The sequence below is a fragment of the Periplaneta americana genome, chromosome 16, assembly GCF_040183065.1.
Source record: "Periplaneta americana isolate PAMFEO1 chromosome 16, P.americana_PAMFEO1_priV1, whole genome shotgun sequence".
NCBI lineage: Eukaryota > Metazoa > Arthropoda > Insecta > Blattodea > Blattidae > Periplaneta > Periplaneta americana.
Genome location: NC_091132.1, coordinates 182094062 through 182119138, shown reverse-complemented (window position 1 = coordinate 182119138; position 25077 = coordinate 182094062). Strand labels below are relative to the sequence as shown.

Sequence of the window (25077 nt, the reverse complement as noted above, 5' to 3'; positions counted from 1 at the left end):
AACCTAAGCCTCTTAAAAGCTTCGCCATTGGTAAAGTCAGACACAATTTCTCGGGTACAGCTAAACAACCCATAGCATTATGTTTATAAGACTTTTGTACTTATGTTCTCAGTTATTTTATTACACTTTCCTTTTAATTTAAAAATTTCTACTTCAACAGTGGAGTTTTAAAGCTAATCAACTTCATTAAAAAACAGCAAAATCCTAAAACTACAGTCGAGTTCAACCCTTTTAGAAAATAACCTGATATAATTATTAACCTAACCAAAAATAAAAAAGAAGTATAATTTTATTCTTAGTACATTTCATTTTGCTAGAATTGAAATTTTGAAACTTCTCATCTATTCAATCATGGAGTAGAAATGCTTTGCTTTTTATTTATTTTTTAATGCTTTGTTTTTAATTCTGTTAGATTGAAAATATAAATTAGTAAAGGAACATTAATATTGGCATTACAAATTTCATATTAAACCATAATTTGTGTACACAGGATTATTCAATAGGATTCTCATATCCTTTTGTACCAGTTGAAGAGGAAGTTGTTCCAGACAGAAGTAAGCCCTTTTTACATGACCGACCTATCAATATAATGAAGAAACCTCTTCCTGGTCTGTGGGAGATCCCTTGGCTCGTCAGTGTAACTTCACATGAGGGGTTGCCTCAATCTCTCCGTAAGTCCATTCTTAATTTCTTTAACTAAATATTTCAAATACAGCAGCTCAGAGTTAAGGTATTATGAGGTGTTACTTATTACTCAATTATAGATTTTTGGATAATATGATTATTTATTAATATTATCTGAATACCTATTATATAAGCCATCTGGATGTAGGATATTGTTACATTATGCATTACCACGGAGAAAAGTATAATTTGCGTGGAATATAGACTTCCAGCTTTATCAGAATGAAACATAATTTTCATTTTTGAAAGAGATTTGTCCCGAAAAGACACATTTCAATCATATTTACGAAAATATTATAAATATTTAAGTTAAATGGTTACCAGTACTTCATAGAAGCTCAATCTGTTCCATGCAGGCTATATTATTGGGGGCTACTTAAATGTCACAGCAACCAATTTCCTCCATCGAAAAGCATTCTAAGTACAAGGAATTTAAAATGTAACATGTGTGAAGGAGAACTATACGATAGGCCTAAACCTAATTTTGCAGTCCTGGTGAAAGAATGAACAATCCTTCTCGACACACTGATTTTTGTAGTATCCTTGCATGGCTTTGCCTCATCTCGCAGAAACTTTCATTCATTCATTGTGTTCTGCCCAAGAGCAGTCTTTCACTGCAAACCCAGCATTCTCCAGTCTTTCCTATTTTCTACCTTCCTCTTTGTTTCCTCATATGATCCATATATCTTAATGTCGTCTATCATCTGATATCTTCTTCTGCTCCGAACTTTCCTCTCGTTCACCATTCCTTCCAGTGCATCCTTCAGTACGCAGTTTCTTCTCAACCAGTGACCCAGCCAATTCCTTTTCTTCTTTCTGATCAGTTTCAGCATCATTCTTCCTTCATTCACTCTTTCCAACACAGCTTCGTTTCTTATTCTGTCTGTCTACTTCACATGCTCCATCCTTCTCCATATCCACATTTGAAATGCTTCTAGTCGCTCCTCTTCACTTCGTCGCAATGTCCATGTTTCTGCCCCATACAATGCTACACTCCACACAAAGCACTTCACTAGTCTCTTCCTTAGTTCTTTCTCCAGAGGTCAGCAGAAAATGCTCCTTTTTCTATTAAACACTTCCTTTGCCATTGCTATTCTCCTTCTGACTTCTTGGCAGCAGCTCATGTTATTGCTTATAGTACACCCCAAGTATTTGAAGCTGTCCATTTGCTCTACTGCCTCATTTAGAATTCTCAAGTTTACCTTCTTTACTTTTCTCTCTATGACCATGGTCTTCGTCTTGTTGGCATTTATTTTCATTCCCCATACTGCTCATAGCTGTCATTTAGCTCCAGTAGCATATCCCTTAGTATCATCTCCTCTTCTGAGCAGAAATTTCAAGTACTGGTATTTACAAACTTCATCCTTTCGGCAGAAATTTGAATATTTCTGTTGGACCTTGCAGTACGCTGATACCATAACTTTTAAAGCAACTCTTGTGCAAAAGATAAAATTTCACCGTCTGTACTGACCGACCAACATTTAACCAATTAAATAATAATAGCATTAACAATACTGGTATAGTAAAATTTTATGGCATTACATTCGATAGGATTATATATTATATGTTGGCTATATTTTTAAGAAACGTATTATCGGTATCAAACATTTTTATGAAAACTGAATGTGTATTTGAAACAGAGATTATGGTGTACCCTCAATTGATGGATGGCCTAAATGAAGAACCTGAAAATAACGTGTTGAAGTACCTTGGTCTTCATGTTCAACCAGAGGAGAAAGCTCAACAAATTGCACTTAAGATCTGGAATTTTTATCTGCAAAACGACTCTCTCTCCTACGGAAACCTTGTCAAATTGGCTGAGGTATAGTGATTACATCTCATAGCTACGAAGTAAAAGAAGTTTAATTTTGAATTTTCCTTTATTATTGTAAATTAAATACGACTCTTGAGATTTATTTACCAACACACAGTACCTCTTCTTGATATAAAATAGCTCTTACGAACAATCATTACAATCTAAAGATAAGCTGTTAGTAAAATATTAAAATGCATACATTTTCAGTTTGGATACGTCATATCACTGCTATTATGAAATTATAATCTTAAAAATCTGTGATACATTACCATTTTCATATTCTGCCCATATTTGTAGGCCATATGATTAACCTTTTTTTCCTTTAAGACAGCGACAATTTGGAATTTTGAAATGTTGCAGGTGTTTATTTCTTAACATGACAGAAATACCAAAATTATACCAATGCCATTACCAATACTTAACATACACAAATCTTCTTTTACTTCTCTAACAGATGACAACAGATTACAACTACTATTACGGATTATTGAGAAGTGTAAAAACACTTGTGGCTGCTAGTGGTGTTCCAATTTTTGTGTATCACTTTTCATATAACAGACGAGATCCTCGAGTAAGTCTGGGTAAGTACCTTCAATGCAATTATTAAACTGAAAAGTGACCTAGTTATGCTGTCATAAAAAAACACACACACAGACAAGCACACACACTCACATAACATATTCTCAGATTTTTTTTTTTAGTAATTAGGTTATTTTACGATATTGTATCAACATCTTAGGTTATTTAGCATCTGAATGAGATGAAGGTGATAATGCCGGTGAAATGAGTCAGGGATCTAGTACCGATAGTTACCCACCGTTTGCTCATATTGGGTTGAAGGAAAAACCTCAACCAGGTTACTTGTCCTGACCGGGATTCGAACCTAGGCTACCTGGTTTCGCGACCAGAAGTGCTAACTCCACTCCACAGGTGTGGACCAGATTCTCTTTCCCCTGTATGTGTGTATATGGAGGAGGTAATCTGGGAATGTAAATTTAATAGCATTATTATAATGCTACATTCTTTTTCACATTGTCTATTATAGACAATGTGAAAAAGAATCTATGATCAGTCGTGCATACCCTTTTCAAAATGATTTGATTTTGATAATATACACGTGTGGAATCACATAACTACAATACAGACTAGTTTATAGTTTGTTGCTTTGGATTTAAAATATATGGAGAAAAAGAAAATGTTCTTATTTGAAGTATAGGGTAAATGAAAGATATGGTGAAAAGCGCTTCTCTTTTTATACTATCAGTACCAGTACCTTTTAAGATTATTTAACAGACGAAACCATAGGTGGGGATACGGGAGGGCATAGGGGACATTATCCCCTCGGGTCAGAATGACTACTGTCTCCCTCTAGCATTAGGTACCAGTATGAAGAAAGCATAATTCTGCAAATTAATATGTAAATCAACGTATGTTTCTTAGTAGAGCCTGTAGGCATTCATTATGCGACTTATGTTTTTGAAGTATGGCTCAGAAAGAATTGGGATAAGCCTGAAGCACTTTCTAGAGGGAGTTCATTCAGTTCACTTCATGTGACGGTGAGTTCGCAAGGTTTCAGTTCCATTTTTAAAAGTATAGAACAAAGTGGAAGTAAACCTATTAATATCCTAGGGCTAATAATGAAGAACCTGCTAATACTACGAATAATAGTATAAGTGTTGATGCATCTGCAATAGCATTCAACCTACAACTAGTCGCCATGCAAGTGATAACAAATGGCGAAGTGGACAAATATGAAGCTTTCTACAGAATCAGTGTTGGCACAACTCTCTAGTTCACACAAGAATCTTAGGATGACGTTAACAGAAATCGACAATATTTATTTTATATATAGTAATTGACATTTTGTTGTATTTAGCTAAGTAATGTATAGATCTCAGAGGACAAAATGAATGTTTATTTTTTTGTTGTGTATGTATTGTTCACTGCTGTGAAGTAACGGTTAGCATTTTTGACCATGAAAGAAGTGGGTCCGGGTTCAAATTTCTGTTGGGACAGCTTACCTGATTGGGGTTTATCCGAGGTTTTCCCTCAACTAATTGGAGTAGAATTGCTAAGTAACCTTCGGTGTTGGATCTAGGACTCATTTCGCCATCATTTACTCAAATGCCATGGTCATCATTACCACACTCCGGGTTAAGTTCATGGTACAGCGTGCTATATTTGTACAAGAACACGACTGTTCGGCGACAAAAATCATTCACAGAACAGGAGTGATAAGCACAATAAGCCTCAGACTATGGCATAAGTCTTCGAGACCCTCCTCCATAAAAAAATGTAATTGTCTTTTTTTATGTGCATGGGTGCATTTGCATGCTCATGATAATATGCATTTAACTATGAATTCGCTTATTTTATCGTTCTATTGTGCCTCCCCTCCCTCCCCAAGGAAATCGTTCTAATGCCTCCCATGAACAAAATTATTATACACAGAAAGTGATAAAAATGTTAAGTTCTACTCACAAGTATTATATCTTTTCAACTATTTTTGTATATATAACATGAATATCACATCGATAAGAGATAGTGACTTTAAATCGCAGCTATGAGAGTTTCGCCTATAATAAAATTTCGTCAGTAATGTACCATAACATCACCTCTAACCTAATTCACAACAAATTGTCACGTGGATTGCATTGACTGATTCAGAAATTCTTATCCGTCTTGTTTCAGGAGTGCCACAAGGAGACGACACACAGTACATATTTCCTGATATTATTGCTGGGAAGAAGCTTATGACCGAAGAACAACATTTCCACATTACTGAACGCCTCTTGCACATTGTTACCAATTTTGCACACCATGGGTAAGTTAAAAATTGCGTCAAGGGGGGGGTTTAAGACTGAAGTGACCAAAAGTGGCAGGTTACCATTTATATTTTTTATCTTGGAAATTACTCAACCAATAATAACCAAATTAAACAAAAAATATATTCGTATGCATATAATGTGTCTTCCATATACCACATACATTTCATTCCAATTGGAAGAATTGTTTAGCTATATTGATGAATTCTTTGAAATTATGCTCTCCCCCTTCCAGTAACTTTCTCAAGTATGGAAGCTGAGCCAGGGCATCTATGTGGAATATTTATGTTGGAAATTTCTGGAACTTTAAGGGAAGTGCATGTACGTCTGTGGCCCATTTCTTCTGGAGCTCATCCCCACATTTGTCTTAGTGCTTTAGGAAAACCACGGAAATACCTTAGGCAGGATGAGTTGTCTCATTTTAAGAGATCAGTCAATTGACTCTTAGGTGAGGTGTCTATTGAATTATGACTTGAGTCCGGATGTGTTGTCTCAGTGTAAGAGACTAGCCAATTGGCTCTTTGGAGACTCAATTAGAACGCAATCGCGAGAGGATAATAGTTGGGAAGTAATTATATTGTGTGTTCGGAAAAAAATTTAACATGAAAAAATATGAAATAATATGAAACATTTCAATTTTGATACTCGGAAGATACATATGAAAATTCAAGCAACAACATACCAGTAATAGTAATAATAGTTAGTCATATATCAGTACTTATTTCAACACTATATTATACGGTTTAATAATTAAAGTTACAGGTAGATCCACAAATCAGAAAGTAATCACGAGTCATAAGTTTATAAAATGATAATTATGTACCGGTACATAAAAATAACTATTAATCTATTTGTTTCAATATACAATACAATCAATAATTTTTCTACGTTTTGAGGAAACAGTCTGTATCGTCTATTTGTCGCACTATGGCGAGAAGCTTCGTTCCACATCACATGATGTAATGGGAGAATATTTGTAGCTTGGTACACCCATATATTTTTTGTCTTACATTGATTGATTCAGGAAGAATATTCCTGTTACAATACTATTCCAAAAAAATCTGAGTTCTAGGTTTTCAGCCCTATTTAAAAGAATGTTTGATGATATTAATGCCTCACATAAATTTTCCAGAAACTGATTCTGTGGTCCTGCTGTTTTGAATTCTTGAGGAACGTTTGAACTGAGTTTCTTTTCCATTGTGAACTCCTTTCGCGCACTGCACTTCTTGCATTGTGCTGTAATTGGAACTTTGTTTTACTACTAACCTAGATTAAATAATCATAAAATGGTTATATATTTGTATAGTTACATTTATTTCTTAATAAGTTGATTTTAATACAAAATTTTAAACTTAACTCCTTGTCACAATAGGTGCAGAAGACTATCTTTCCATTACTTGTATAGCACTTCATATCAGAAAACCAGGCTTAAATTATACTTTTCAATATTTCGCAAACAACATCTTCAATGTTGTGCTCTAATAATATAAGCTAATTTAAGTTTAAGTTTAAGTTACCAATATAAATATAATTACAATAATTCATATTACAAAAAATATAATAAAAACTTCAAGTTACTACAAATAAAAAAAATTAATAATAATTAGGCTAAAACGAAAAATAGATTTTCTTGCTATTACCATTAATACACAAATTCATTAAACTCAAGAATCAGCTGTAAAGTGAGCACGAAGAAAGTATAAAATTTTATTTCATATGATAGGCCTACTGATAGGAGTTTCACATTCTGGATCATATGGCACAACAACAGAATGATATGCTTTGTGTGTGAGTGTTGCATACTAACACTGTAACAGTTTCATTATCTCACCCTGACTTTCATTAGAATGAAACACTCATTTGACAAAACAACTTTAGCAATAAGATATGAAAAGCGATCGCTAGTCTTCCATATATATTTCGAAAGATTTCATTCAAGTAAAACTCTCAGATGATAAATATAAAACACATTGCATTTATTGAACAATTCATTCGAATGAATTTATTCATACATTCGAAGGATTTAATCATATAATTGAATAATCATTAGATTATAGAAATCATTCCATTATTCCCAACGCTTGGACAACGTGTAATGTAAGCACACGAATGCAAGTTTCAATTGTAAAGTGAACATAAAGAGAGGGCAGTGCCCTTGGGGCACTTTCTGTAATGAAGGTGAAGGTTAGTAAACATAACCCTATCGATTAATTTATTACAGTCAAATGAAAATATTTTTAAATTATCAATATTTACTAAACATTTTAAAATGTAAAATACATTAGACAAATATGAAAATTCTCTTAAAATATGAAAACTTCGTCGAAATATTATGAAATATTATTTTTTAAATTTATTCAAATTCGCCAGTGCCTAAAACGTAAAAATTTTTGTTTTCCACTTAACACTTGTTCACAATTTAGAATACGAAATTTCATATTTTTACTTATTATATTTATTATCATTATCAATATAATTTATGCAAGATACAAAACTAAAATTGATTCAACAAGGTGTAGACCTACTAAAATAAAAGTACTTAACAAGAATCCAGATTTTATAGTTTTTTACAAAATGGACGAAAATGTGTTTGATAGATGTGAAAACGTCAGACAGCAAATTTACATTCTGCATAAAGCCCCCATAGTGGTCTAGTGGCTAGAGCACTGGACTCATAATCCTGTGCACCTGGATTCGATCCCTAGCAAATCTCTGATTCACCGTATAACTTTTGTTGGGAAAGCCCTTGATCCAGGTAATACAGGGATTTTCTCCGGGTGCTCCGGTTCCCCTGAGGAATCCCGACAAATTTCCATCATTATTGCATATAATTAAAAATATAGCGTAGATCAGCCTCCTATTGTGCACCCTGTGCAACGACTCTGTGGGTAAATGATCTACATAACTGGATTCATATGAGTGAATGATGAACACTCAAGTACCCGCCATTAGTTTAAAAAATCTACATACAATAGTCAAATTATGAAATTATACTGATTTAAGAACTGAAAATAAACTTTTGAAGATAAATGTTTCCAATATTCAGTCATAATAGCAACAGGTATAATTTCATATATCAGCAGATTCTTATATGTAGTCATCAGTAAAAACACATTCATTTTAGTGCAAAAGTAATGCTGTTAGAAAGTAGACATAGTAGACCTAAATACAGTCTATTACCTCTTCTTTACCTTGGTCAAATGAAACCCGTGGATTCAAGAGTCCGTGAAATGTCATGATGATGATGATGATGATGATGATGATGATGATGTTGGTGGGTATTATAGTGAAACCTCGATATAACGCTCCCTCAAGGGACCGCGTTATAACCAGTACAGCATTGTATGGGAGGAAGTTACAGTAAAGTGTTATATGGGAGAAATTAATTTTGAATGTTGCAAGTTGGATTATACTTTTATTTACTGCAGGTTTAATAATAAAAATACATAGTTTCAGTGACCAAACGTTTTATTTCATGTTGATGGCATTTTTAATTGTGGTAAGACATGAAGCCAACTCTTCTGATACAATGCACTATGATGACAAATAATCTTTTATAGTAAACAGTATTTCTAGCGCAAGTGATTTAGAAGACGAAGTAATGGAAACAGCCTCGTCATTATTTTCATCTTCTCCGTCAGCTACACCATGATTATCAGTGTTGTGGTTAGCGACTATTTGTCACTGACAGCTGTTCCTCCGCAATGGCGAGATTGTCATCTATAGCAACAAACTCATCCAAAAGAACACCAGTAATTTCTATCGGTGCAGTGCATTCTTCAGCACTGATTTCGTCACAAGGTCCACAGTAATGTCTTATCGATGGTCTCCAAGCCCTGCAGTACGGAAACAATTCTCTATTGTCTTTGATTGCAGGTCCTGCCATTCTGAGGCAATCCAATTCATTGCATCGAGAACAGTGACAGATGGTTGAGAATCTTCACTGTTCATGGATGACAGATAACGTTGAACAGTACACTTTAGATATTTCTGTTTTACGACTTTAATCACGCCTTAATCGAGAGGTTGGGGTTTTCTTGTAGCATTTGGCAGAAGAAATTCCGATCTATATTAGATAAAGGTATGTCTTTTGGACGAGCTGGACAGTTGCCTACAAAAAGAACTTTACGCTTCTGAATGTCCAGCTCTTTATCCCAGTCTTGGAGCCATGATACAAACCTCTCTCCAGTCATCCAAGCTCGACAATGTGAAGAATAATCACACGATAATGAATTAATGTTTTTTTAAGCACCTCGGCTTTGCAAACTTCCCTATCACTAGAGGGCGCAAGTTGTTAGTTCTATTAATGTTAGTACATAACAAAACAATGTCACTCTTTACTTAGTTTACTGCCATGACAGTTTTCATTTTTGAAGACCAGAGATTTATCTGGCATAAACTTATAGAAGAGACCGAACTCATCAGTGTTATAAATGTCACTTAGTGCATAACCCTGTGTAAGATTTCTTACAGTAAGGGAGGTCCAAGAATTGACAATAGTTACATCAACTGACTCTGCTTCCCCACTGATCTGGCGAAAAACTACGCCATGACGTAGTCGAAACCTTTGAAGCCAACCATTAGATGCACTGAAATCTGTAAAGCAATTATAATGACCCCTTAAATTAGTATCATAATTTTGTACAGTAAATTATGAACATAGTAATACCTTTGATATCCTTTTCTTTAGCTATATCCATTGCTTTTTCTTGTAGGACAGGACTGTTAACTGGAATTTCGGCATTTCTTGCTTGATGGAACCAAGTGAGAAGGCAGTGCTCCAAATCCGCATACTTCCCTGACTTCAACTTTCTCCTTTTGGCAATTCCTAGATTTACATTTTCCTCTATTTTTCTTCCATTTATTTACTATCGTTCACAGGGTTGAAGCTGGGATGTTCAGTGATGCAGCAAAATCTTTTTGACACAGAGTTTTATTCTCACTGTATTTTCTCAAAATTTCGCATTTTTCCAAAACGGAAAACTACTTTTTCTTACCTATTGCTGCAAAAGACATTTCAAACACGAACAACACAGTTAAATGTCATAGAAAAGAGTTGTATGTCTCTATGCTCTGGACATGCTTCTATGCTCTGGACAGGCTTCGTTGCTTCTTCCTGCACTGGAGGGGAGGGAAGAGGTAAGACTGAACTTTGTTTCATGAACCAAGGGGCCGGAAGAGAGAGCATTGTATCCATGAAAGTGTTACATGCCACCGCGTTACTTCGAGGTTTTACTGTATTACTATTTTTGTTATTAATTATTATTATGATGATGATGATGATGATGATTATTATTATTATTATTATTATTATTATTATTATTATTGAGCACCAATAAAATAAAATAAAGGAAGTGCGTATGAATGTGCAGATGTTTACTTTTAATCTTTGCTATATTTTGTCACAGATTTTTCTTCTTTTTTCACATAGGTATTATTATGTACTATCTCTCGCACTTTTTTCACATAATTTATACACGCAAGATTCTTCTGGGTCGTGGTAATATGATCTTGTGATGATACTGTACCCATGTACTGCAAATCTTGTGTCCTCAGCAGTGTCTTGAGTGGACTTGTGCATAGGTCACAAAAAGCAGATCGGACGTGACAGCAAATGGAGATGGTATGTAACAAAGTAAATAATAGTCCTCCATCAGAGCGTGGTAAGGGAACTTACAAAGGAAATATCAGAAAAGCAGAAGAGAAGAATAAGAAGATACTTGTAGGAAATTCTATAAAATCCATAAAGAAGCTTAATTTAAAATAAGAAAGAGGAAACCTACCTCAGAAAATGAACCAGATCCTATATAACACTGTGACAGTGAAACATTGCAAGACCATGAGTGTGTTAATGGAAAGTAGAAGTAGATGTCACATAAAGAAATTTCCCAGAATTCAGTAAGAAGTAGAAGCAATAGTGAAACTAATAATGAAAATAATTCCATTCAACGCAGTGGCAGTGAAACATTGCAAGACTATGAGACTGTTACTGGAAAACAGAAGAAGACGTCACCTAAACAAATTCCTCAGAATTCAATGACAAGCAGAAGGAAGAGTGGAACTTATAACGAAATTGAGTGTTTTTCTACATTCCGCATTGAATCTGGAACTGCCGAGACTAATGTGTAGTCTTGACTGATCTGAAGAACCCTCGGATACCAGCTGGCATAATCCACATTGTACCCACCACTGTGATGGCGTTGTTAATGACGAGTCCGATCTCTTATGTTTCATGAAGAACAGAATTATAAGTGTGAAAATTCATGAAACCGAGGAAACACTGAGAGAAAATTGAAATATTCTTTGTAACTGAAGGTATTCATTATTCCATAGCGAACATGTCTCGAAATGAAGCTGTCATTGAGCACGCAATGTATGAATAACACAACCAGTGTTGTTTTATGAAGTAAGAAAGTGTTATTTTTATAATGATCCAGTACAGCTTAAGTAATTTTCGTGCTTTAAACTTCTGTTGGCACAAATTTTCGATTGTACAAATGTAATGACAATGTATTCAATTTACAAACCTTCAAACTCTATTTAAAATATATTTCATTTACTAATAATAATATCATCATCATCGTCATTGGCATCATCAGTCATCATCGTCATTGTCATCGTCGTAACCATAGTCATTGTTGTTGTTATTCTTGCTAAAATATCACCACCATCTCTACTTATACATTATAAATGAAAAACAGAAATTTACAATCGCTTGATATTTCTCATTATTTCAACAATTTCACCGAACATGTAATTGTTACAGGGATCCAACACCAACTGAGACTCCAGTGTTAAACAACATAATGTGGCCACTTATTGAGCCTGACGAATTTCAGTATGTTGACATTGGCAAAAAGGTAACAATAAAAAAGGCCTTCTATCCAGAGAGAATGGCTTTTTGGGATCATATTTTCAAAATGGTGGATGAAACAACTCCAGTAAAAGACGAATTATGATATCAACCAAGTGTAATTTTGGGTGAATAAATAAAACTATCTATTAGAAAAGACTGCAGGATCTCATTATTTAAGAAATGAACATTTATCTTATATTTTCATTTTGTACGCACAACATAAGAAACATATAGACATGCAGAGACAAGTAAAATGATTTGCAAAATTGACGAGTCTTAAATATATACTGTAGTACATAGAAATATCCTTATTCAGAAATTTCAGGAAGTTTATAAAAATATTCAGCTATCAAATACAGTTCTTTTATCTTTTGTCTTTTTAATAAAAAATTGAACACATAAAAATATTAAAACAAGTATTAAAATCAGTCTGCAACAGGACGGTTCAAACTTTTGTTAATAAAGACATCCTCTTCTGGTACCAGTACCTATAACTTTTGATTTTATATTGCCATAATTAGTACAGATTTTTTATTTTTAGTGTACCGGCATTAAAAGAGAAGCAATTTAATTCTAAGTCTGTATGAAAATATACAAATCATTATTTTGCATGTTTTCCTATTTTTTCATAGGTCAGGCTATATAATCAATACTACCCATTGGATTAACAATACTAGTACATGAAAAAAAAAAAAATTTAAATGGTGTAAAATAAATATAGGTGTGGGAAGAGGTCCATATATATACTAATTAATTGAACATAATCAACACCCTTAGCAGGATAGGCAGTATTACCAATAGTACCAGTAACAGCACCATTTCATGAACATTCTTCTTCATTTACTTCCCTCTTCTTCCTTTCTTCTTCTTGTTGTAAATTGTTCTGCATCTTAATGAATTAAAAATTAAGAAAGTTTACTTCCAGTAGATTAAAGGTAAAACATTAATACATAGTAAAATTAAAATGATGTATTCATAACTTTTCACAGAATGGTTCAAATTTGTAATTAATTAAATTATAGATTGTAAAATATTTTACAAGCATAAAAAACTGAACAATTACCGTATTTTTCCGAGTACCCCGTGCACTTTTTTTTCCCGAAATATATAAGTAAATAATGTTAATTGAAATACCTGCATGCAAAGATAATGGAATGCACTGCACTACCACCTTAGGAGGACATCGGTAATGTTGCCAATTTAATTTCGAATAAGATATTGTTAAATAACATTTGGATTAGCAGTACTTGTGTCAGAATGAAACTGAATAGTTTGTAAGTCTTATAATTTAAATTCTGAAAATGACTATGGTACCACTAAATGTATGAGATTGCGATCCTTTCTTGCAGCAAAAAATTTAAAATTAACTGAACTTTGTGTTTAATTGTTTTTAATTTTTCGTTAATACATTTGTTGGAAGTTATATTATTTTTTGCGGTGGGTAGGGGTGTGCAGCTTAATCGAGGATGCGGGGTATTCGAAAAAATACGGTATTATGGTATAAATGTTTCTAAACAATATTTGAAAAATAACAGACATAATTAAAATGTTTTAAAAGATATTGCACTTCAAAATTACATATAATGAAACAACACAACAAAAATATAACTTAACATAAGACAAACTGTAAAATGCATAAGTAACGAGAAAATAAGGAGTGATTTACAACGCTTTGTGAACAGTCAAACGACTTTTTCTACACTCTTTTATGCAGTCCTTCAAATGGAACATCAAATTATATATTAGTGTCTCGTCGATTTAATAGAAAGTAAATGTTCACCTACTTAGATAATATAACACGTGGAGCAATTTCCCCCCAGGGATACGCATCCCACTGATTACGTATGTAAAATTGTTCACATATTAATTTTATTATACTTGTTGATAATTATTGCATTATATTATAGTTTCTTTTGCAATATAAACTCTTGTTTTTCCTTGCTTGAACACCATTTTACGTAAATCGTTACTATTATTATTGCATCAATAACTATACTGTATAATAATAAAAATAATAATAATAATAATAATAATAATAATAATAATAATAATAATACTGTAATAATAATAATAATAATAATAATAATAATAATAATAATAATAATAATTTATTTTTAGTACAACATCAATCATAGTCTTTTATTAATGCTTATATAATTGCAATGCCATAGAGGCAGAACAAGAAAGTCAAGGAATATTATGGAACAGTAAAAAATCGATCATAGGGAATGGGTATTTAAGAGTTGTTAATTCATTACAAAAAGTGAATCTAATACAATGTCAATACAAATTAATTTTATTTCCTAGATATATTATATAGTGTGTATAAAAAAGGATGGCGCGAACGTACATGGTTGAAAGTACACGATAATAGAACCAAAAATTAATTATCTATTTTTTACTTGGTTATTTAACTACGCTCTACTAGGTTATTTAGCGTCGATGGGATTGGTGATAGCGAGATGATATTTGGCGAGATTTATTTTATTTTATTTTGCTAATACTTGTAACACAAAATATAGTATACACAGATGAGGCCAAGGATTCGCCACAGATTACCTGATATTCGCCTTACGGTTGGGAAAAAACTCTGAAAAAAATCCAACCAGGTAATCAGTTCAAGCGGGGATCGAACCCCTGTCTGAGTGCAACTTCGGATCGGTAGACAAGTGTCTTATCCGACTGAGCTACGCCGATGGCTAATTACCCCTTCCTCCAATATTTGAAAAAATTGAATCAATATCAAGATAATTTAGATAACGCAATTTTCTGAGTATGTTCTATTATAATAAATTCTAAATGAGGTAGAGCAAGTGGATAGCTTCATATACAGTACGTGAGATGTAGTACAGTGCGTATACTAACTGGCTCCGTAGTGAAGCAAGCGGCAGTTCGACCCAGCAGCGATGTAAAGTTGGTACTGTGTAGCGCCTGGTTTGAATACGTAGGAATATTACATCTCCTCTTTCGCTCCCTTCCACCCTCCACCATTCAATGCGGCCAAGGTCATTGATTCTACCTGCACGATACCAACACAACTCCTCGAGTTCCCGCATTCTCCTGCGGAGCAAGTTAGTATAAGCACTGTATAAGCAATAACATGAGCTGCTGCCAGGAAATCGAAAGGAGGATAGCAATGGCAAAGGAAGCTTTTAATAGAAAAAGAACATCTTCTATAGACCTCTGGAAAAAGAAAGAAGGAACATAGTAGTGAAGTGTTTTGTGTGGAGTATGACATTGTATGGGGCAGAAACATGGACATTACGACGAAGTGAAGAGAAGCGACTAGATAGAATAATAAATGAAGCTGTGTTGGAAAGAGTGGATGAAGAAAGAATGACGCTGAAACTGATCAGGAAGAGAAAAAGGAATTGGTTGGGTCACTGGCTGAGAAGAAACTGACTACTGAAGGATGTACTGGAAGGAATGGTGAAGGGAAGAAGAGTTCGGGGCAGAAGAAGATATCAGATGACAGTCGACATTAAGATAGGCTATATGGATCATATGCGGAGACTAAGAGGAAGGCAGAAAATAGGAAAGATTGGAGAAAGCTGAGTTTGCAGTGAAAGACCTGCACTTGGGCAGAAAACTTTGAATGAATGAATGAATGAATGAATGTTCTATTAGAAAGTATAAGCTCAGTTACCTTAAGAGCACGCTGTGGCGTTTAAAACGTGTAGAATGACTTTTCACATTTCATCTGGGGAAGTATGTACAATACGCCTACATATGGAGTTTGTTTTAACACTTTCTCCACAAGAATCGCTTAATGAATATATCACAAAAAGGAATTCGTTGTTGAAGACTATATCTCATTTTCACGAAATAACTACTCGCATTCACTATTTTGCGAATAATAGAACCAACTAGCATTAACCTCTCAAGTGTTTATGACGCAGATGGCAAAAAATGGAATATCAGCAAAAAGAAAAATCTTTTGTCTGGAAATAAATTTGGTGAAGTCCCTTAGCATTCTTAAAGAAGTTCCTTGTACAAGACAAGATTACTTCCTAACAAGGAAGCAGCAACTTGACTCTCACGCCATTGCAGTCTCGTGCTCCGCTTACAGAGGGGCATCTTACCGCTGTTTAATAAATGTGAATGCATATCAGCATACCTTAGTCTTACCTGAAGCTAAGGCGAAATCAGTCAATAGATGTTGTACACGCGTATTCGTATTACTTATTTATAGCTTACAATGGCACACAGAACAGTGAGTGTTAATATATAGTAAAACCTCGATAAGACGCGCCCAGTTATTACGCTATTCCGTGTAATACGCTTTTTTTTTGTCCAGTCCCTGCACATTTCATCTATAACGCCTTTATAAAATACCCCGTTTGTTGCGATCAAGTCCAGCATAAGTAATACGCTACTTTTGTGGAATATTTTCGATGTAATTTTCAACTATGCACTGTAATAGCAATGAAACATTTTGGCCATTGAACATATTGGTATCATTAACCTGAAAAGTACTGGTATTCGACCCTTTACCTGCGCATTTAAACCTTCATTCTGTACAGTACCCCACCCTTTTGTTACGCTCTCCTTTTCGACTCCTTACCTGTGTGCCTAAAGTCTACATACAGTTACTATACAATACCTCACCCTCTTGCTAATCCTCTCTCTAAAGCAACATTGCTCACTCGGCCGTAATAAAATTCTGGAAATTTTTGCTGGCCAGTTTGTTGTCCTTCAGCGTATTGAAGTGTCTGTGAATGTGATTACAATGAGTGTTAAATGAAGAGAGCTTTCTGAGTCGGAAAAATTGGAAATCTTATGAAAGTACGATGAAAACAGTACTCTTAATCAGAAACAATTAAACAATTCTCCGATTCATTAGGAATCCCATCATCGACATTAAGGACGATAATAAAAAAATCACGACTCAATCACTGCAGCTGCGACGTCGGGAGGATGTAAGTGAAGTAAACATGAGGAGTTGGAGAACACGCACATGGCAAACAACTATAAATGACTTTTTTCGAAAGAATTAAGTACAGTACATATTGTAAATGTCTTCGACGTACAGTAGAATAATTACATAATGTAGTAATACTGTATTAGTATACTCGCCTAACACGCGGTCCTGGTTAATAAGCGGTTTACACTCGGTCCCTTGAACAGCGTCTTATCAGGGTTTTACTGTAATATAATTAGGCCTACGTGTTAATAAATTCAGTTCTGAAGTTAGAAGACGACATCAGGAAAGATTCCCTAGTGTTAACATTTCAAATAGTCCAACGATCCATGGCTTTGTAAATAAATTCCGGGCTACATTAAGTGTTACAAATAAGAAACTCAGAAGAAGGCATACTATTTTCACTAAGAAAATCTGAATGATATTAGGTATTGTATATCCCTTTGAAAATTCCCCCAGAAATCACTTCGTCCTCTTTCTCAGCTCTGTGAAAAAACGATACAAAGCTATTAAAATTAAACCTTACCAATTTAATGTGATGCAAGAACTACGGTCCGGTAATTGTATAATCAGGCACAGATTTTGTGAATGGAATTTTAAATAGAATGCGTGACAGTGAAATTGACCCTAATCTCCTGATATTTTTGAACGGGGCTTAGTTTCATCTCCATAAGTATGTAGATATCTAAACCACAGATAATGGAGCTCAGGAAAATAAGCAAACCTCCTCCATGAAGACTCCGTCCATAATGTAAAAATAGGAGTAAGGTGCATAATGAGTGGTGAGAGAATAACAGGCCTCATTTTTATACTGGGTGATTCAAAATAACATCGACAACTCTTAGTATGTTATACAGGACAGCAAAGTGATAATTTTTCAATCGGGGACCCATGTCCAGAAATACATAATTTGGGCGCTGTGGAGCGTCAAAATGTGACAACACTTCAGGTATGGTGTTGGGCGTCCATTTCATATTTTGTCAAGAAACCTTCACCAACCCAACAAGAGCATCACATCGTGCAATTAAATTAAAAAAGAGGTTTGAATTGTCGACCTCCAACTTGACTACAGAGCTTAGGTACGTCGGTGGTGCAGAGATTGACTCGCATGGTTCAAAGACGTGTGATTGTGTGCTAGCCTAAGTACTCGTATTTCAGTCGCTGCGTGTATTCGTGCGATAAGGTCCTCCTTTGATGTTACATGAGTCTCGTACACCACCCAAGGGCATTCGTGGTACTCAGGGCCAAGAGGAGCACGACAGGTACCCTCTCCCTCCACTCCTCAGTTACGAAGCACTGAATGTAGTTTGTTTACTATTCCTGAACATCTGTAATACAGTCAGTAGTGTACTGTACGACTGTAAGGGTTCGAAATGGACGTTTCTGGTAATAGAAGATTTTGAATGTTTCGAAAGAAATGGGAAAATGCATGTTTCATGTTATTTAAAGATGATGAAATTCATTGTGTACTGTAAAAAACAGTTAGAAAATAGAAAACAACGCCGAAGGACTACAAAACTCATGCAGAACTATTGGTTTTGAAATATATGTATTTTTCACGCAATCTCTGTTTACTGTGTTATGTTATACTTAAACCTAATTCAAAGATATATATATATATATATATATATATATATATATATATATATATATCACAGGCTTATGTTATATTTAAAAAAAGACGACAGGAAAACAAAATACATTGATCTGGTAAAATATTTTAATATGCAATTGGAAGGAAAATCAAATTTCAATTCTGCATTAGAAGCAAGCTATGTCTTTTCATATGAGATAACACATTATTCCAAATGTTTTTCTGGTAGTGAATTTGTTAAAAAAAATGCTTAATTAAGAACATCAGATATTGTGTGTCCTGAAAAAATTTAAATGTTTTTCCACTGTTTGATTAGCTCTTTCGTGCAGGGCTGCACTGTTAATATATTCCGCCACTACGAAACAGAATCCATGAGAGCGTCTCGGTAAGAGGCACACCAGGCCTCTTGAGGAGGGTGGGGGATCGTCATTCGCTCTCTATGCTTCCCCTCTTGTGCCCATGGCTGTCGTACACCATACTCGTCATAGTACCCCAAAAAAATAGACGAGGAATGTAAGATCTGGTGACCGTGGTGTTCATGGAACAGGTCCACTTGTATCATTGCCATCCATTCTGCCATTTGCAAGCAGCATATCGATCACAAATAGCCCAATTAGGATGTGCAGCATGGACTATGGAGTGATGTCGCTCATGCGCAGGAAAACTATCAGGCTCGGTTAGTTCATCCACCTTGCGCTGATGGCTAATGGGTTGCATAACTGCAAGGACGCCAAACACAATCGAAAGTTGCTGTTTCGTGGTAAAGAAGTTATCCAATCACCTGATATCGTATATCAAGCACTTATTCTTTTGTGTTCCGAGAGAATTGAATAATATATCTTAATCCACTAAAGGAAGTAGCAATTAAAATGAGTATGAAACAGCAGCCACTGATTATTAGAAACTCCCTGTTAAAATATAATTGAGTGAAATATAATAAGATGTCAATTAGGCACTAGGTATATGCAGAACATAGTCACACCTAGTGGAGTTTTATACCGTAACACTCACACAATGTAAAATATAAATATATTACCTTACTTCATACGAGAAAAGAGACCCACATAACTGCCAACAAAAGTTTGGCACCCAATTTGCTGTGACTGATTGCCTTCTTCTCTTCAAAATTGGAAGACTAATCTTGGATGTCGACATTGTAATACTGTATCCATTGTGATACCAGTGCCTGAAACACGTATATTTATTTTTAAGCTTCCTAGTTCATAAACGCTTTTACAATTTTAGTTTTACAATTAAGACTTGATGTTGTGGTTATCATAGAAATTATGTATGATACCATACTTAACACTATTTTCTAACCTATAGCAAAAATATAGTTTTGCAGATAATTGAGTTTTACTAATATATGTAATAAATGGTATCATAAAGATGACACATACTTTCTCGTCATAAGTTTTATGTATTTCATACCATTATAATTCTTTTCTCCTTCAACTATAATTCAAAAGATATATTTTAATGAAGTCATTTACCGTGCAACCAAATAAAACGTTAAACTTTCGTCTTCCGTATTGCAAAGACTTTCTTTTAATAATCTCAACAAGTATATCAATCTATTCGGTTAAATCTTCCATGAGCGTACACATGCAATCTGGGTAGAATCACAGTCTAGTATATACAGTCACGAAGCTCAATACGTAGTAAATATGCATCCATAGATAGTTGCTAACCACTAGGATCGCTAATATCGCCTCATTACAGATAATGCGAAATAGTATCGGCACAGTCTATTGTTCCTAGCACCCTCACAACTTAAGCTTCGTGACTGTATATACTAGACTGTGATAGAATATTGAAAGAATCAAGTTGAAAACACACGTTCAATTTTTTTTTCTTTGTTTTTCTGTTTTTACTTTTTCGTTTGTTTCCTTTTTCCTTTTTGTTTTACTTACACTAATACAAACACAACACCCATGCCCGAGGCGGGACTCGAACCCACAACCCTTCGGACCAAGTGATAGAGACATGCCGTGCCCCTACAGCTTGAGCCATCCAAGCTGGCTTTAATTAAGATGCATGCAGATTTTGTGTCTACACAATGCGCCGTGTTGAACGTAATCTTCATTACGTACATGTATTAATTAATAAATAGGTCTATTAAATATCAATTCAGTACTTAGATCTACTTGATTCTCAAAATTGTGGTTGAACACTCCATAGGCATCGTATTTGCTATAATCTTTAATAAAGCTAATTGTACTTGTCGCCATTTTCAGCTTGAAAGGTCCACAATCATCAAACAAAACAATTTTCAGTTGATTCACGGCCAACCAGAACCTGCTCGCTACATGCTACTGTTGAACGAAATAACGCATAAAATACCCTCCGATCAAGGGTAGCTTTCAATTGCCGCATGCGCTCTCATTTCTAGTGGAAAAAATCATGCACAATTGAATGCGTTTCGTTCACTCTTGCATGCATTGCTTGAATGGACCGGTCTGCATTGGGAAGCATGCACAGACCTGTCCATACGCCAGCGTATGACTGCTCGCCACCCAACAACAGATTTTGTTAGGTTAGGTTGGAGTGGGAATGGTCTGCATAGAACTTTCTGTATATCTATATTTATCTGTATTGTCTAACGTCATTTATAAATAGGGCTGAAAAAAGTATTGGTTATAGGCTACGCTGCATTGTACGTAGAGCCCTGTGCTTATAGTACGCTCCAAGTATTTGAAGCTGCCCACTTGTCCAACGGCCTCATTTCGAATTCGCAAGTTTATCTTTTTTAGTTTTCTTCCAACAACCATGGTCTTCGTCTTGTTTGCATTTATTTTCATCCCAATACTGCTCACAGTTCTCATTTTGGCTCCAGTAGCATATCCCTTAGTATTGTCTCCTCTTTTGCTACAACACTATATCATCAGCAAATCTTATGCAAATCATCCAAGTAGATATTGAACAGAGTATGTGATAAAGGACATCCTTAATGTACTCCTTTCCCTATTTTACTTCCTTCTGACATTTCTTCTCCTGTCCTGACTTTGACTCGTTGTTTCATATAAAGATTACTGAACAGCCTTCTCCCTTTCTAATCCACACCAATTCTCTTTAAGATCCCCATCAGTTTATTCCAATCCACTCTATCAAAAGCCATTGTATGTGATTAAACTATACAAGCATCTATTTTATGTGGATTTGTGAAAAATTAATTTACATATACATCCATTATAAGTAATTAAAATATACAAGCAGCCATTTTATGTGGATTTGTAAAAAATTAATTATATATACACACTTAAACTGTACAATTTATAAATTCGGTTAATACCTTACATTTTAGGACTATAACGACTGCCGTACTTTTCTCACACAATCTAGGAAACGAAAGTTCATCTTCTTTATTGGGTGCATAGTAAATGGTTTAATTTACGCATGTTTCTGAATAATAGCTCAAGAAAATACACAATTCTTGGTCGGAAATATACTTTAGTAAGTAATCATACAAATCGTGCATAGAAATTTTGCAATAAAAAAGGTTTCTAAAAATAGCAATTTTTCTAAATCAATTAAAATTTTTATAACTTTAAAATGTAGGTTTACGTTATTCTGTTATATCGGCACTTAGAGTGCAAAACGAACGACTCTGACAGCTCCTCTCGTAGGCATAGAAGAGAAAGTTTCAGAACTTGACATGCCCATAATATTAGGCTAACATGGTTTTATATTACAGTGGTAATCCTCTTATTGAAAAAAAAAAAAACACACACACACATACACAAAACACGCCTGTAGCATTTTGCAGTCTTTGTTTCTTGTGGTACTTGATTACTCTTATGGCTATTATTTTAAGTGTAATATTTGACTGTGGTAAAGTCTAATTCATGTAAGTGCATCTTCACATAGGATTGGACAACATGAAATTTCCGGCAGTCACAAATGGCTGGTACTTTCTGAAAACATCACTGAAAACTGTCAGAGTAATTCTTCTTGCATCCTATTATAATAGAATGTTATTATTACTGACCTTCAATGTATAACGTCAGAGTTGTAGTTCTGAGATGTGAATCTATCACTGCTAAAGCAGTATGGGCAATCGCGTCTGTAAGCTGATCACAAAACCTGACATCCAGTATCTGGAGACTGGGAGAGGTCCTCAGAATCCTGTATCATAATTTTAGTATTTATTCACATTAAAATAGATACATTCTATTTTAAGTGTTCAGAGCCATAGTGGGCCAAGCGCCATTTATTAAAAATGGAAAAAAGCAAGGGTTAAAGTTAGGTGAATATCATAGTTTAAAGAAGATTGACATATTTAGTTTTAATGTGTATATTTTATATTACTTGCTACATGTTTCATTGAATTGTGGCTCTCACGTAATTTTAACCCCTGTTTCCTCCGTTTTTAATATATGGTGCTTGCCTCATTATGACTCTGAATCCTTCATTTGTCTTAAGATCATTCAGAAGAGTTTTACAATATAGACTATTAGTACAACACAAAGGTTTAGTATCAATACTTAATACAAGACAGAAATATTCATGTTGCGTTGTTGAGTGTCATAAATTCACCCACAGAATATAAGGCGTGAGAAATTAGGTAGATCTGCTTATTTAATTTGGCCCTAAATAATCTTAAGTTTTTATATCCATAGGGAGGCTATTAAAAATTGTTACTGCCATAAATCGCACTCCTTTTTTATAGTTTTGATAGGTCTTCAATAACCAAAGAACCTTCAAATTTATTATTACCTATTCTAAATAAATTTCAAACGTTTAATTTCACCGCTGCATTAACAACTACGACGAAGATAACAACAACAACAACAACAACAACAACAACAACAACAAATAATGTTAATAGTAAGAATTCCATCTTCATAGACTTTACACAACTAAAACTCTAATTTGCAATGTTACCAAAGCGAAATTGAAAAGCTAGATCATACACTGTTGAGACACGTAATACAAAACCACTCAGAAATGAACTAAAGAACTAGATGAATTACATTACACAATCACACCCACCCACTCAGCAGTAGACTCTTCCATCGTGTAAAATGTAAGAAATTAAGTGTACTTCCAAAGTAGTTATTACTCAAGTATTTTATTTACAATCTTGCTCTTTAGGAAATAAATTGCAGTGCGCTTAAGTAGTTTTCTTAAAAGAAAAAAAAAGAAAAGAAAAATATATAAAATATATCTCACCTTTCTATACCATTATCAGTGATGAAGTGACAGTGGAAGAAACGAAGTACATTCAGTCCTTGTTTTTTCGCTATACAATACAGAAACTCATCTTTCACATATAAACAATGTTCGAGGGACAAATTATTTAGAAAGATGCTTTCTGTTAAAGACTGAATTATTAATTCCTTCATTTCTTTACTGAATTTAGCAGGAACACGTTTCCTGCCCACGACTGTAACACAAAACATAACAATACTTTTTCATTAGGTCGTCTTCTATCATGTCTTTGATAAAACAAAACAGAGTTATAAATATCAGAGAATCAACCTAGAACATAGTTTAGGTTTCTGTCCCAAGATCACGTTCTTAAGGGGGGAGGAACACCTTTGTGAGTAAAAAAATGACATTTTAAAATGTATTTCTCAGTGGCGAAGCTCTTAAGAGGCTTTTGAGGCTTAGCCTACTCAAAAAATTTAAAAGTTATTATACCTAGTATACAAAGTCCTACAAATTCGTAATAATGATATATCGCAACATTTAGTTTCACTTCGATCCTTCCATATATTAACTTCACTGTTGGCAGTCATCCCAGTATGTAGAGCTCAGTGCGAGGCTTGTATCAGACATCTCTAAAGGCATGGCTATGGTTTTGACTCGCAAGCTTGAGGGGGAACCGAAGAGGATATTCGCCACATCTCAGTACAAAATGAGGCTAGCCTTCCGTCGCAATAATACATCGTGCTATATTGGTGTTGTATGAACAAGCTGCGTTGTTGAATGTTAGTTTAATAAAAATTACATGTTTGTGTGTGTTGCATATTAATTTTGTGCAAAATGACTCATACTGAGAGAACAAGGTACTGTACCTATTATTTAACACGCGAAAGTAATGTAATACATATTTCGAAGTGATATAGTGTTAAAAGTTGTGTAATCAGGATGTATGGTCATTAATTATAAAGCCTCTTTGTAATGCATCGGCGAATTTTTACAGAATCAATAAATTAATCTTTAAAATATTCATCTGGATAGTATCTACTCCTCACATAACCTGCTTACGCTGTACATTTTATAAATGAAGTAAAATATCTTACTTTTTAATAATAAAGAATGTCTTTTGTGTATAATTCAAAAAACGAAACTGTGTCTTTTTATTTTGGTTTAGAGTAAATTAATTCATTTATCCATGTCTTTTAAATAATAATTCAAGAAAATTAAATAGTTATG

The 25077-nt window shown here is 34.4% G+C and overlaps 2 protein-coding genes across 2 annotated transcripts in view; one reads left to right on the top strand and one right to left on the bottom strand.

Moving 5' to 3' along the window:
• The window catches only part of LOC138692174 (carboxylic ester hydrolase-like), a 30966-nt gene extending 18628 nt beyond the window's left edge, over positions 1-12338 (top strand). The window contains exons 6-10 of the mRNA XM_069815225.1: positions 491-671; positions 2325-2506; positions 2955-3081; positions 5192-5324; positions 12092-12338. Coding sequence (XP_069671326.1) covers positions 491-671; positions 2325-2506; positions 2955-3081; positions 5192-5324; positions 12092-12284 — 816 coding nt within the window. The 3' untranslated portion in view covers positions 12285-12338. The remainder of the gene's footprint in view (positions 1-490; positions 672-2324; positions 2507-2954; positions 3082-5191; positions 5325-12091) is intronic.
• A 485-nt stretch (positions 12339-12823) lies between these two features.
• Positions 12824-25077, bottom strand: part of LOC138692175 (F-box and leucine-rich repeat protein 13-like) — a 35719-nt gene continuing 23465 nt past the window's right edge. The window contains exons 8-11 of the mRNA XM_069815226.1: positions 23869-24082; positions 22685-22821; positions 19733-19882; positions 12824-13070 (exon numbers count right to left, since the gene is read on the bottom strand). Of these exons, the coding sequence (XP_069671327.1) occupies positions 19818-19882; positions 22685-22821; positions 23869-24082 (416 nt within the window). The 3' untranslated portion in view covers positions 12824-13070; positions 19733-19817. The remainder of the gene's footprint in view (positions 13071-19732; positions 19883-22684; positions 22822-23868; positions 24083-25077) is intronic.